General features: G+C 43.5%; 1 protein-coding gene across 4 annotated transcripts in view; it reads right to left on the reverse strand.

Moving 5' to 3' along the window:
• The window catches only part of LOC110490235 (transcription factor EC), a 50213-nt gene extending 38538 nt beyond the window's left edge, over nucleotides 1-11675 (reverse strand). For all 4 annotated transcript variants that reach the window (XM_036944529.2, XM_036944528.2, XM_036944527.2 and 1 more), the window contains exons 1-2: nucleotides 11543-11675; nucleotides 1151-1444 (exon numbers count right to left, since the gene is read on the reverse strand). In XM_036944529.2, coding sequence (XP_036800424.2) covers nucleotides 1151-1417 — 267 coding nt within the window. In that variant the 5' untranslated portion in view covers nucleotides 1418-1444; nucleotides 11543-11675. The remainder of the gene's footprint in view (nucleotides 1-1150; nucleotides 1445-11542) is intronic.
• Between the last annotated feature and the right edge of the window lie 1770 nt (nucleotides 11676-13445).

Genomic DNA, 13445 nt, shown 5'->3' on the forward strand with positions numbered 1-13445 from the left:
GCAATTTAGATAGCTAGCGTGCTGTTGCTAACTCATTTGTCCTGGGATGTAAACATTGGGTTGTTCTTTTACCTGAAATGCACAAGTCCTCTACTCCAACAATTAATTCACACATAAAAGGGTCAACTGTGTTCGTTTCTAGCAATCTCTTCTCCTTCAGGCTTCTTTTCCTTTGGACTTTATATGGCTGTTGGCAACCAACTTTAAGGTGCATTACCACCACCAACTGGACTGGAGTGTGGAACTCAGTGAATCTTTCAATCACCCACATGGGTATATGTTCCTAAAAACCAATGAGGAGATAGCGTGTGGGTATATGCACCTAAAAACCAATGAGGAGATAGCGCGTTGGTATATGCACCTAAAAACCAATGAGGAGATGGGAAAGGAGGGACTTGTTTAATGTCACAAATAGGATTCCCAAGTGGGCTCCCAAGTGGCCTCCCGAGAGGCGCAGCGGTCGAAGGCACTGCAGCTCAGTGCTAGAGGTGTCACCGCAGACACCCTGGTTCAAATCCAGGCTCTATCACAACAGGCCGTGATTGGGAGTCCCATAGGGCAGTGCACAGTTGTCTGGGTTTGGCTGGTGTATTCCGTCATTGTAAATAAGATTTTGTTCTTAACTGACTTGCCTAGTTAAATAAAGGTTGAATGTAAAAACATTTGAACCAAGTTCTATTTCAGTGCCTTGCTACACAGACGCCCGCGAGCAGTGTGGGTGCAATAACTGAATAACATTAACGTGAACATTTATTTCGCAATTCGAGCTGTGTGGTCAGCATGTCGGTCTGCTGCTCTCTCCCTCCGCTTAGACTGACCATCAGATGCAGGCACCATCAGCCCAGTAAAACACAAATGCAAAGCTAATTATTTAAATGTATGCTCACTCAGCTGTGCCTCAGAAGTAATACAATAACTGATCAATCTATTACCGGTGTGATCATATAGCCTACCTCAAATTTTGAAATATGATTGTAAAAAATGTCCCGAACAACAATGAAAGTGATCTTGACTCAGAAAAGGTTGGTTGATTTGGTGGACCACTGCTTTACAATGTACAGTAGATTTGTCTATCAATCACATAGGCTGCACATAAGGAAAGAGTTGTTTATCTCCCATGTGAGAAATTAAACAAGAAGGTTGTCCATACCTTCCATGTGTTGTGTGGTTGATACCAGGCTGGAGGCTGCTGCTCTGTGTAGTAGTCCTCCGGGTATGGGTATGGAGGGTGGGCAGGCCGGGTTGGACAGGCAGGGTGAGGAGGGTAGGGGTAGGGCCGGTGCTGCTGGGGCCACGTATGGGGGTGGCGGTGTGGTCCTGGGGGGCCCAAGTATTCCTGCGTCACCCCCCCAGGCTGTCCCCTTAGTTGACCCCTCACCAGCTGCATCACAGGCAGGTCAGTCTGAGAATCGAACATGGCTCTCCTCTCCACGGATGGTCTTGTCTGGGTCAAAGAGAAACAGGACAGACAACGGCCTATACAGTCATTAAAACGTCTTATGGCTGCAGGGGCAGTATTGAGTAGCTTGGATGAAAGGTGCCCAGAGGTGCCCAGAGTAAATGGCCTGCTCCTCAGTCCCAGTTGCTAATATATGCATAGTATTATTAGTATTGGATAGAAAACACTCTGAGGTTTCTAAAACTGTTTGAATGATGTCTGTGAGTATAACAGAACTCATATGGCAGGCAAAAACCTAGGAAGAAATTCAAACAGGAAGTGGGAAATCTGAGGTTGGTTGATTCTCAACCCAGACCTTATTGAATACACAGTGGGATATGGATAAAGTTGCACTTCCTAGGGCTTCCACTAGATGTCAACCATCTTTAGAAACTTGAATGAGGCTTCTACTGTGTTGTGGAGCAGGATGGGAGCTCTTTGAGTCAGTGGTCTGGAAGAGTGCCAGGTCCGGGTCACGCACATTTCACATGATAGCGAACTGCGTTCCACGGCTTCTCTACAGTCATAGGAATTCTCCGGTTGGAACTTTATTGAAGATTTATGATAACATCCTAAAGATTGATTCTATACATAGTTTGACAAGTTTCTTTGACCTGTAATATAACTTTTTGAAGTTTTCGTCCGATGTTCGGCTGGACCTGCACAAGCATTTGGATTTGTGTACTAAACGCGTTAACAAAAGTAGCTACTTGGACATAAATAATGGACATTATCGAACAAATCAAGCATTTATTGTGGAACTATGATTCCTGGGAGTGCATTCTGATGAAGATCATCAAAGGTAAGGGAATATTTATAATGTGATTTCTGATTTCTGTTGACTCCAACATGGCGGATAATTTTATTTATTTTTTATTTTTTTGGGAAATCTGACACAGCGGTTGCATTAAGGAGAGGTATATCTATATTTCCATGTCTAACAATTGTATTTATCGACATTTATAATAAGTAATTCTGTAAAATGATGTGGCTCTCTGCAATAGCGCCAATGTATACTGAGATTCTTTTATATAAATATGAACTTTATTAAACAAAACACATATGTATTGTGTAACATGAAGTCCTATGAGTGTCATCTGATGACGATCATCAAAGGTTAGTGATACATTTTATCTCTATTTGTGCTTTTTGTGACTCCTCTCTTTGGCTGGAAAATGGCAGAGTTTTTCTGTGAGTTGGTGGTGACCTTACATTATCGTTTGTGGTGCTTTCGCTGTAAAGCCTATTTGAAATCGGACACCGTAGTGGGATTAACAACAAGATTACCTTTAAAACTGTATAAGATACATGTATTTTTGAGGAATTTTAATTATGAGATTTCTGTTGTTTTGAATTTGGTGCCCTGCACTTTGGTGCCCTGCACTTTCACTGGCTGTTGTCATATCGATCCCATCGAAATGTTAAGCCACTGTAATGTTTGGCTCGTTGAGCTAACAATCTATTGTCTGACTGACTGATCATTAAGATGGATGTCATAGACAGTAATGTTACGACTTCCCACCATAACCCGTCATAAAACACACTATGATACTGTAGGTGCCCACTAATTCTAACCACATGAGATTCCTATTAAAATTAAAGGATTTTCCAAAGGAACTTCCTCTGAAAACTTTTGCCTGATGACAGCAGCCTGTTGAACAGTTTATTCTTGGAATTGGCCCTCATATATATGTGTTGCATATATATGAGTGCCTCCTACTGGTCCGCCAACACCACTTCCAGCAACATCTGGTCTCCCATCTAGGGACTGACCAGGACCAACCCTGCTTAGCTTCAGCGGCATGCAGGTTGGTATGCTGCTGCCTGAACATGTATGTTTCTGAAGCTAAGCAGGGTTGGTCCTGGTCAGTCATTGGATGGGAGACCAGATAACTCTGGAAGTGGTGTTGGCGGGCCAGTTGGAGCCACTCATTTTAAAATAATATTCCAAGTGATTTAGGGTGCTGTCTTTCCGATTGGATGTTAAATGAGTGTCCTGACTCTCTGTGGTACCCTGAAGATTGCATGGCACTTATTGTAAGAGTAGGGGTGTTAACCCCAGTTTCCTGGCTCAATTACCAAGATGGCCACCAAATCATCCCTAGCTTCCAGATGGCTCATTCCTGTAACTGTTCCCCAGGTTGTTGCTTTAAATGTCTTCTCAGTCACCTTACCTGGTAAAATAAGGGTTATAAAAAAAAGTACTCAGCAAATTGGCATGATGTGGGTGCAATGCGGGACTAAAATATTGGCCTCACAAAGGCTGCCCACATTAGGCCAATCCACCTTTGCTCGTTGGCCTCAAGGGCAGCTAGAAATAAAGCCCACCCTTTTGGATTGGCTGCCCTTTACATTGTATCTGAACAATAAAGTTGTTACTGTCATATATATATATATAAACTCAGCAAAAAAAAAAACGTCCTCTCACTGTCAACTGCGTTTATTTTCAGCAAACTTAACATGTGTAAATATTTGTATGAACAAGATTAAACAACTGAGACATAAACTGAACAAGTTCCACAGACATGTGACTAACATAAATGGAATAATGTGTCTAAGGCACGTTCACACAGATGAGCAGGGACCCTGGGCATCTTTCTTTTGGTGTTTTTCAGAGTCAGTAGAAAGGCTTCTTTGGTGTCCTAGGTTTTCATAACTGTGACCTTAATTGCCTACGGTCTGTAAGCTGTTAGTGTCTTAACGACCATTCCACAGGTGAAAGTTCATTAATTGTTTATGGTTCATTGAACAAGCATGGGAAACAGTGTTTAAACCCTTCACAATGAAGATCTGTGAAGTTAATTGGATTTTTACAAATTATCTTTGAAAGACCTTGCCCACCTTGCCCACCAAATACCCACATGGGACCAATGGGGTCATGTATGCTGGGTAATGTCCTTGTCTCTTCTAGATAGGAGATAATGAGTGTCACTGTAGTAATAGGGAGCATCATGTTCTGTATAAACCATTGAAATTACCGCGGCATACTGCATTCAGTTGATACATAAACCAAATCAAGCTGGGCAATTAAATTGGGAAAACAAGTCTGCCAATAAACCAATGTAAATGACCTAAAGTGACATATTGGGGTGAATCCATCCAAATCATGCTTCAGCACAGTGTGGCCTGTCCTTAAACAGTGGAACACAATTAAATGCCATGGTTTACTTTATGTTGTATAGTACCACAGAGAGATTGTACCTCAATAAGTCAATTTGGGGCCTTTCTCAGTAGTCTATTTTACACATGCATCAAAGAATTGTCCGCAACCACTGATACAAGTTAACACTTTTCATCCTCCTTGTGCTTTTGTGCAGATATGGAGTCGGGCAACTTCTGCCCACAGTGTAAATCACCTGTGGCACAAATGAGGACCCCTCAGCCAGCATCGGCTGCCCTGGCCCATGCCTGTCTGAATGTCTGTGTGTCATCCCCATGTGTTCTCCGTTAGAGATCAGTTAGTGGAGAGACGGCCCCACACGCTCAGAGACAGCTTTGAGAAATAAACAGAGCAGACTAGAAGGGAAGGGGCCTCTAATAGGGAGGTAAGGAGAGGTGGCAGTGAGGTGGAAGGGAAGGAGAAGTGTGTCGGCCCTAAGCAATGGCCCTTCTCCTCTTCATCCCTTCACATGGAGAGGTAATTAGCGAGGTTCTGGCTGCCTCTCTCACCCTCTCTCCCCTTCCCTTTCTCTCCCCCTCTCTCCCTCCCTAACCTCTCTCTCTCCCTATTCCTCTCTCTGTGCATAACGCAAACACTATGTAATTGCCCCTTCTTTTTTCTGACGCCAGCATTGCAGAACACTGGTGCTAGATAATTGCCCATTCTATCTCAGACAAAGGACAAATGTGTTGGATGAAGTTGGGTGACGGGGAAAATATATGTTGTCCACATATCTGCATTCCACGGGTGATGCCTGTTTTAGCCTGCCCATCTTGAACAATTGGCCTTGTCTGCACTTGACTTGGGTCTGTGTCAGCAATTGTTTGTGTGTAGGTCCCTCTATTAGGTAGAGGACATTCTGCCCTCTCAGACAAGGAGAGTGGTAATATACTAATGGGCACTTGTGGGCAAGGTAATGTCACTAAACCAGGCTTTTGTTGCCAGTTGCACCCATTACACTACTTAGCCATATTTAGAGGTCAAATGGTTTAGCAAAGACTGCCTTTTTCTATACTCGGCTAAACAGTTGAAACCTATGTTAGGGGTGGATAGTGTTGAATTGAAAAATACGGATGTGACTATATACGTATGCCCACTAAAATGATTTATATAAGCATATATACTGAACACAAATATTAAAGCAACATGCACAGTGTAGGTCCAATGTTTCATGAGCTAAAATAAAAGATCCCAGAAATGTTCCATACACACAAAAAGCTTATTTCTCTCAAATGCTGTGCACTAATGTGTTTACATCCCTGTTATTGACTATTTCTCCTTTGCCAAGATAATCCATCCACCTGACAGGTGTGGCATATCAACAAACTGATTAAACAGCATGATCATTACACAGGTGTATCTTGTGCTCGGGACAATAAAAGACCACTCTAAAATGTGCAGTTTTGTCACACACAAAATCAAGTTTGAAAAGGATTGCGTCACAAGATGACATGTCAGGAGGCTTAAAAGCTTTGAATCCCCTCGTATTGTGTTCTCTCCTGCAACTTGTTTTTTCACAGCATGGTATGATCACTCAATTCTCCATCAATGGGTCAATCAGATCCCAGTTACATCTTCCTGATTCAACGGGCCTCCAGGCTATTTAGTCGGGGTCTTTCGAGGGCAACATGCAAATGTTATTCTGTCTCGCTCCTTTTAAAACAGACAGCTGTCGTCATTGTCCCTCTGCCACTCCTCTGCCGAACTCACACACACACAAATGTTTGTTTGACTGTCCTTGTGGTTGACCAAACAATTGATTCTCATTCAAAATCCTATTTTCTCTAACCCTAAACATAACCCTTAACATAAGCTTAACCCCAAACCCCTAAACATAACCATAACTCTAACTCTAAACCTAACCCCTAACCTTAACTCTAACTCTAAACCTAACCCCTAACACTAATTGTAACCCTAAACCAACGCTAATTATAACCCTAAACCTAACCTACAACACTAATTGGAACCCTAAACCTAACCTACAACACTAATTGGAACCCTAAACCTAACCCCTAAGCCTAAAATAGCCTTTTTCCTTGTGGGGACAGGCCACATTTTCCTTGTTCTACTATCCTTGTGAGGACTTCTGCTCCCCACAAGGATAGCGCAAGCAAACACACACACACACACACACACACACACACGCACACACACACACACACACACACACACACACACACACACACACACACACACACACACACACACACACACAAACACACACACACACACACACACACACACACACACACACACACACACACACACACATCCTTCTCAGCCCCAGAGAGAGGTAGTCAGTGCATCGTTTTCTCAGGAGGATGTTATATTCTGAGTGTCTGTGTCACAGTCTGACGAGCAAACCCCCCCTTCTCCCTAATACCCCCTTTCACCCACTCCTCCACCCTCCACCTCATTAAAACCCTTCCCATAGACACCAGCGCTCTGTGAGGCTCTCTGCTCTCGCGTCACCTCCTATCCCCCACTGCCTCTGTGTCTTCCTTTGAGCCTCAACCTTTTATTTTCATCAGGCAAGACATGAAGAGAAGAAAAAAAACATGTTTCTTCTCTCTTCCCTCTCTTGTCTTCAGTGGGCTGCTGGGGCTTTGTGGCGGAGCTTTCAAGTAGCAAGCACCTATTTATTTGCTCTTTTCACCGCTAATTCTCCATCATTGTCCCTCAACACCTCCCATGGAGCTGTGAACCAGGCAGCCATGAGAGACTGCTTTCTCTCCTTAGGATGTGATTCACTGAGCCGGGATAATGATGAGGCTACGGACACTGGAGAGATGCAGGCCCCATTCCAAGCACAGCACTGCTATTCTGTTCTGTACAGCCCAACAGTAAGCACTCTATGTGTGCAAATGAACTCAGATTATTGGTCATAGTTATGAACTGACTAGGCCTAGATTAAGGCCTACCGGTCCGTTTTGTGTTTCAAGACGCTGCCTGACAATCTGATCACTCTTTGGGCTTGTTTGAGAAAGGCATGTTGACACACAGGCTATTTGTTTTGAGGTAGCAGACAGCTCGTGTCCTTCATCAAGATATCACAATTGTTGATTGAACTTGACACTGTTAAATACATTACTGGCAGGAACATCTCATCACAAATTTATGCCACCTGTGTTCAGTTATCAGACAGACAGACAGACATGTCTGCCTAGCGATTACAGCATTACCTTGCCCATGAGAGAGAAAATGCACTTGTGTCTGTCAGAATAAATGCCTCACAAGTCAATCTGATCATTACTTCAAAGACAAACGCGCCCCAGCATAAGAGACAGTGGAGTGGTCTCAGAGGGGGGAGATAGATTCCTCGTCTCCATCCTCTATGTCATCTCTGGTTGGTCAGGTCTGGGCGGCAACATATACATTCACTGAACTCAATGAGACCCCCCACTGGGGTAAGGTTAGCATGGTCTCCACTTGGAAGTGAACTGTTAGACCGTACAATGATACAATGTGTACATTATTTGATCAATTTCTCTCTCTCTCTCTCTCTCTCTCTCTCTCTCTCTCTCTCTCTCTCTCTCTCTCCCTTCTGTCTATCTCCATCCCTCTATCTCTCTCGCTTCAAACCTTCTGTCAGCATTTTAGGTTAGTCTCTGTGGAGCAGTGAAGTGCCCACTCTTTTCCCCTCTATGGCAAAGTGAGTGTCTGAAGGGCTCTCCCATCACCAGACATAGCACTTGATAGAAGAGTAGCGTCATCTCAAACCAAAGTCATCCTTTTCTTAACGAGGCAATGTTATTTAGTCCACTATCATTAACATTAGTATAATATCTGATCTGTGTTATATCTGAAGTACTGAACACCAAGATGGTGATGGTCCAAGATGCTCAACTTGTCTTCGTGCTCAACTTGTCTTTCCCTTATGATCCACAAGAGGGCAGTCTATTTCCTATGCTCCTAGTGGTTCCCCTCTCTTGCCATCCTATAGGAATGCATTGTTGAATCTCCACACCCAGTCACAAAAAGTACTATTATATGTTTAAGTCCATCTGGGTGGAATTATATTAAGAAATCCTATAATAGCCTAGGTATAACATGAATCATGAATGAACTTTGACTCATCCAGTAGCCTACTCCCACACAAATTACAACACACTGACAGCACACCCAACACTTTTCACATTGTGGACACACCACCCATAATGCACAGTACGCATATGCAGTGGGCACTGCAATCCTCTCTGTCCTCTAAACATTGTTTTTTAAAATGTTTTCGCTAAGTCATAGTGACACGTTCTGTAATGACTCATGTGCCCCTTTAAATACTCACACTGTTTCCCTCGACCCCTCACCAGTGTGTGTGCCAATACATATCCCCAATACATATCCCGTCTAAACAGGATGCCCATATAACATGATAAAAATCAAATGTCCCATGATGATCGTGACAAATTACAGAAGTCCAAGAGATTTTTCTAAACATATTGAGAATAATATCTGGTGACCAAACAAAAGAGGAAATCCCCATAAGAGGGGGGCGTGGAAGGCTTTTCTTGCAATGTCATTGTGTACACTGTAGATAGAAGTTCACTGAAACAAAAAAAACAATCACAGCACATGAGACATGCTGTTCTCGGGGCAGAAGAACAAACACAAACAACTGCAAGGCTGCAGCAACACAACTATCTAAACTTGGCAAAAAAAAGAAATGTCCCTTTTTCAGGACCCTGTCTTTCAAAGACAATTCGTAAAAATCCAAATAACTTCACATATCTTCATTGTAAAGGGTTTAAACACTGTTTCCCATGCTTATTCAATGAACCATAAACAATTAATGAACATGCACCTGTGGAACGGTGGTTAAGACACTAACAGCTTACAGACCGTAGGCAATTAAGGTCACAGTTATGAAAACTTAGGACACTAAAGAGGCCTTTCTACTAACTTTGAAAAACACCAAAAGACACCAGGGTCCCTGCTCATCTGCGTGAATGTGCCTTAGGCATGCTTCAAAGAGGCATGAGGACTGCAAATGTGGCCAGGGCAATAAATTACAATGTCCATACTGACTGTGAGATGCCTAAGACAGCGCTACAGGGAGACAGGACAGACAGTTGATCATCCTCGCAGTGGCAGACCACGTGTAACAACACCTGCACAGGATCGGTACATCCGAACATCACACCTGCGGGACAGGTACAGGGTGGCAACAACTGCCCGAGTTATACCAGGAACGCACAATCCCTCCATCAGTGGTCAGACTGTCCGCAATAGGCTGAGAGAGGCTGGACTGAGGGCTTGTAGGCCTGTTGTAAGGCAGGTCCCCGCCAGACATCACAGGCAACAACGTCGCCTATGGGCACAAACCCACCGTCGCTGGTCCAGACAGGACTGGCAAAAAGTGCTCTTCATTGACGAGTCGCGGTTTTGTCTCACCAGGGGTGATGGTTGGATTCACGTTTATCATCGAAGGAATGAGAGTTACACCGAGGCCTGTACTCTGGAGCGGGATCGATTTGGAGGTGGAGGGTCCGTCATGGTCTGGGGCGGTGTGTCACAGCATCATCGGACTGAGCTTGTTGTCATTGCAGGCAATCTCAATGCTGTGCGTTACAGGGAAGATATCCTCCTCCCTCATTTGGTACCCTTCCTGCAGGCTCATCCTGACATGACCCTCCAGCATGACAATGCCACCAGCCATACTGCTCCTTCTGTGTGTGATTTTCTGCAAGACAGGAATGTCAGTGTTCTGCCATGGCAAGAGAAGAGCCCGGATCTCAATCCCATTGAGCACATCTGGGACCTGTTGGATCGGAGGGTGAGGTCCAGGGCCATTCCCCCCAGAAATGTCCGGGAACTTGTAGGTGCCTCGGTAGAAGAGTGGGGTACCATCTCACAGCAAGAACTGGCAAATTTGGTGCAGTCCATGAGGAGGAGATGCACTGCAGGACTTAATGGAGCTGGTGGCCACACCAGATACTGACTGTTACTTTTGATTTTGACCCCACCCCCCTTTGTTCAGGGACACATTTGTCCATTTCTGTTAGTCACATGTCTGTGGAACTTGTTCAGTTTATGTCTCAGTTGTTGAATCTTATGTTCATACAAATATTTACACATTTTAAGTTTGCTGAAAATAAACACAGTTGACAGTGAGAGGATGAATACGCAAGGAGGAATTAATAGTGAACTTCCAAATCTATGCAGTATTTCACATTTGTATTTCCTTTCCTGATACTTCTCAATCTTTGTTTGTAGAAAATCAAATGGCAGTAAACCTCAGCATTGCTGCATACATTTTAATGAGGGCATATAAAGACTTATATGGTGGCAGCAGGTAACCTAGTGGTTAGAGCATTGCGCCAGTAACTGAAAGGTTGTTGGATCGAATCCCCTAAATGACAAGATTAAAAATCTGTTGTTTGCCCCTGAACTTTTCCCCCGGTAGGCTGTCATTGTAAATAAGAATTTGTTCTTAACTGGTTAAATAAAGAAAGCATATAGGGTTGTTTTAGTTCCCCAACATTGCATAGCCAATCAGAGCCATCACTTAAAAATACCCAACAAGTGTCAACAGTTTAAATGTTTCCTATGTTTGTAAAGAGCAATCCATCCTGAATAAGATATACTTCCTGCTAAGCAGGATGTGGTTAGAGGAGAAGTTCGGGATGGATAGGACCAGAGTAGGTAGAATTTGTATCCAACCACTCGTCTAGGATCAGATACTCCATCCTCCCTTATGCTCAAGGGTAGCATCCTAGATCTGTGGTTTGATCTACCTCCTCTACTTCAAGCAACACAGACAAGTCTGCAGGGGCAGAATTCCATCATCATCCAAAATCATGAAATTCAATTCAAATGAAAATCACACAGGCCTACTGCTACAAAACGTTGCTAGCTACAATTTCTAAATCAGAAATATCTGTTTAGATACATCTGTGATTATTGGTTATTAGTAAGAAACCTGGCCCTCATATGGAATAGCCTACCTGTGTTTGGAGTGGGTAGGAAGACTGGAGGTGAAGTCAATTGAGTCTTATAGTTTAGGAGTGAAACTTCAGATTTAGATATCAGCCCTGGATGGGCAAGTGAAAAGGCCCTAGATATTTAACCAAAACCCTGTTTCCTCTTTTGTGTCTATTGGAGTGGAGTGCAAAAGGAAGTTGTTACGTCAAACCCTTGGTTTGACATATCTTGGGCAGAAATAATCACCCACAGATTTTGACAAGTCATCACACTACGTGTACTGTTGAATGTGTGTGACATCGCTCACTCCACGGCGTCTTTTTCGAAGAGGGTTGCAATTGTTAGGACAGAGGGAGTTTGAGCCGTTTGGAGCGCTGGTCGAAAGTAGCGCAATTCTTTGTAAGAGCTTCAGGTGAATTTTCCGTTTTTTAATGTGTCATCTATTTCCTCAATGAGGGATGTGTGTGAAAATTCTCAACAGAATATTGTTTATAGTAAACGGGGCTATTTGAAGTCCTGAAAGTCCGATGCATTACCTACTAAAACTCATTTATCGAGACAATTTGATATCATGAAAGAGAATTACTGACAGCGGTTACTTGATATTATTTTTTCATTTTGCACTTTATTTAGACAGTTGGAAACAGAGGGAGGCAGGCAAGTAGGAGAACAGTAGGAAAGGTGGATGTGGGAATTGAACCCCAGTTTACAGTGGGGTCTGGGGATTGGCATATGTGTCTAGCCGCGAGTGTTTCTGCTCGACTCGCCGGCTCTGCACAGTTACTTGACTTTCAACTAAGTCTTGACTCCTCAATCCTCAATCATTCTTGAGACAGTCTATCCATGTCTGTCTGTCGAGTGCAGTTCCTCTTCTCATGAACAAAGAAGCACACGGGAGAACGTAATTGCCAACCTTTGTGGAACTCTGACACTCTGTTCCATCCGGTACAAAGGCAAAGCACTCTTCTATTCCGCGTCTGTTGAGCCCATGTCTGACACACACAGTATAATCTATATAATTAGAAAGACGAACAGCCATTCAGAAGTGATTTGAGGGGAAAAGCCTCCGATTCCCTCTCAAAATATGTACTATATTGATTATGTTTATTCACACCAGTTAGGGCTGACGAGAGGGAGACGTGGGTGGGCACTGGTTTTGACGAAAAAGAAACATCTTCAGATTATTCACAGGGAGCAAGCAATATTGAACCCAAAAAAAATCAAGGCATTAGAGAAGCACTTCATTACTCTGCTTTCTCCCTGCAGTATTCTGTCTGAGAGGATGAACTAAGTGGTTAATCAAGCTGAAGCCTCTGCCTTGTTTGACTGGCCAAGAGTGGCCAGGAGAGGCCCGTGGCTATGGATGCTCCACGGACCGTACACAAACACACACACTCCGAACGCACACACACCGCATTACAAACACACAGGGAGGGAATGGGCAGACGATGGAAGCAGACACTCAGAGGCTCGTGCCTGCCTCAGTGCCCAGCAGAGGTGAAAGGTCGCTCAGCTCTGAGAGGGGCAGCAGGCGTCCCACTGGACAGAGGAGCTCTTCTGTGTGATGGTGAGGTGGATAGTGCAGACTACTTGTTGCATGTCTTTATATGACCTCTCTCCTCTTCTTTCTGAGAACTCAAGTATCATCATCAAGGTCTGATTGTCCAGCCAGAATTCCATCAAACACTTTAAGAAAGAGACACGTTCATATTTCATGAACCATTTACTTTCTACAATGGTTCTGTTTCTATGTTTCTACATTGTTATGTGTTTTCCTGCAAATAATTTTCTCAGAAGATGATAATCCACTGCTTTAATTTGATTCACATTGATCAGACCCAATTCAATAATAACTGCTTTGTTAGTGTTCATTGTCTATTAACCCAGTTGAGATTGCTAGTATTCCTGATATTTCCAGTGAAGATC

The sequence above is a fragment of the Oncorhynchus mykiss genome, chromosome 15 (genome assembly GCF_057628025.1).
Source record: "Oncorhynchus mykiss isolate SJ-2025 chromosome 15, ASM5762802v1, whole genome shotgun sequence".
Lineage (NCBI taxonomy): Eukaryota > Metazoa > Chordata > Actinopteri > Salmoniformes > Salmonidae > Oncorhynchus > Oncorhynchus mykiss.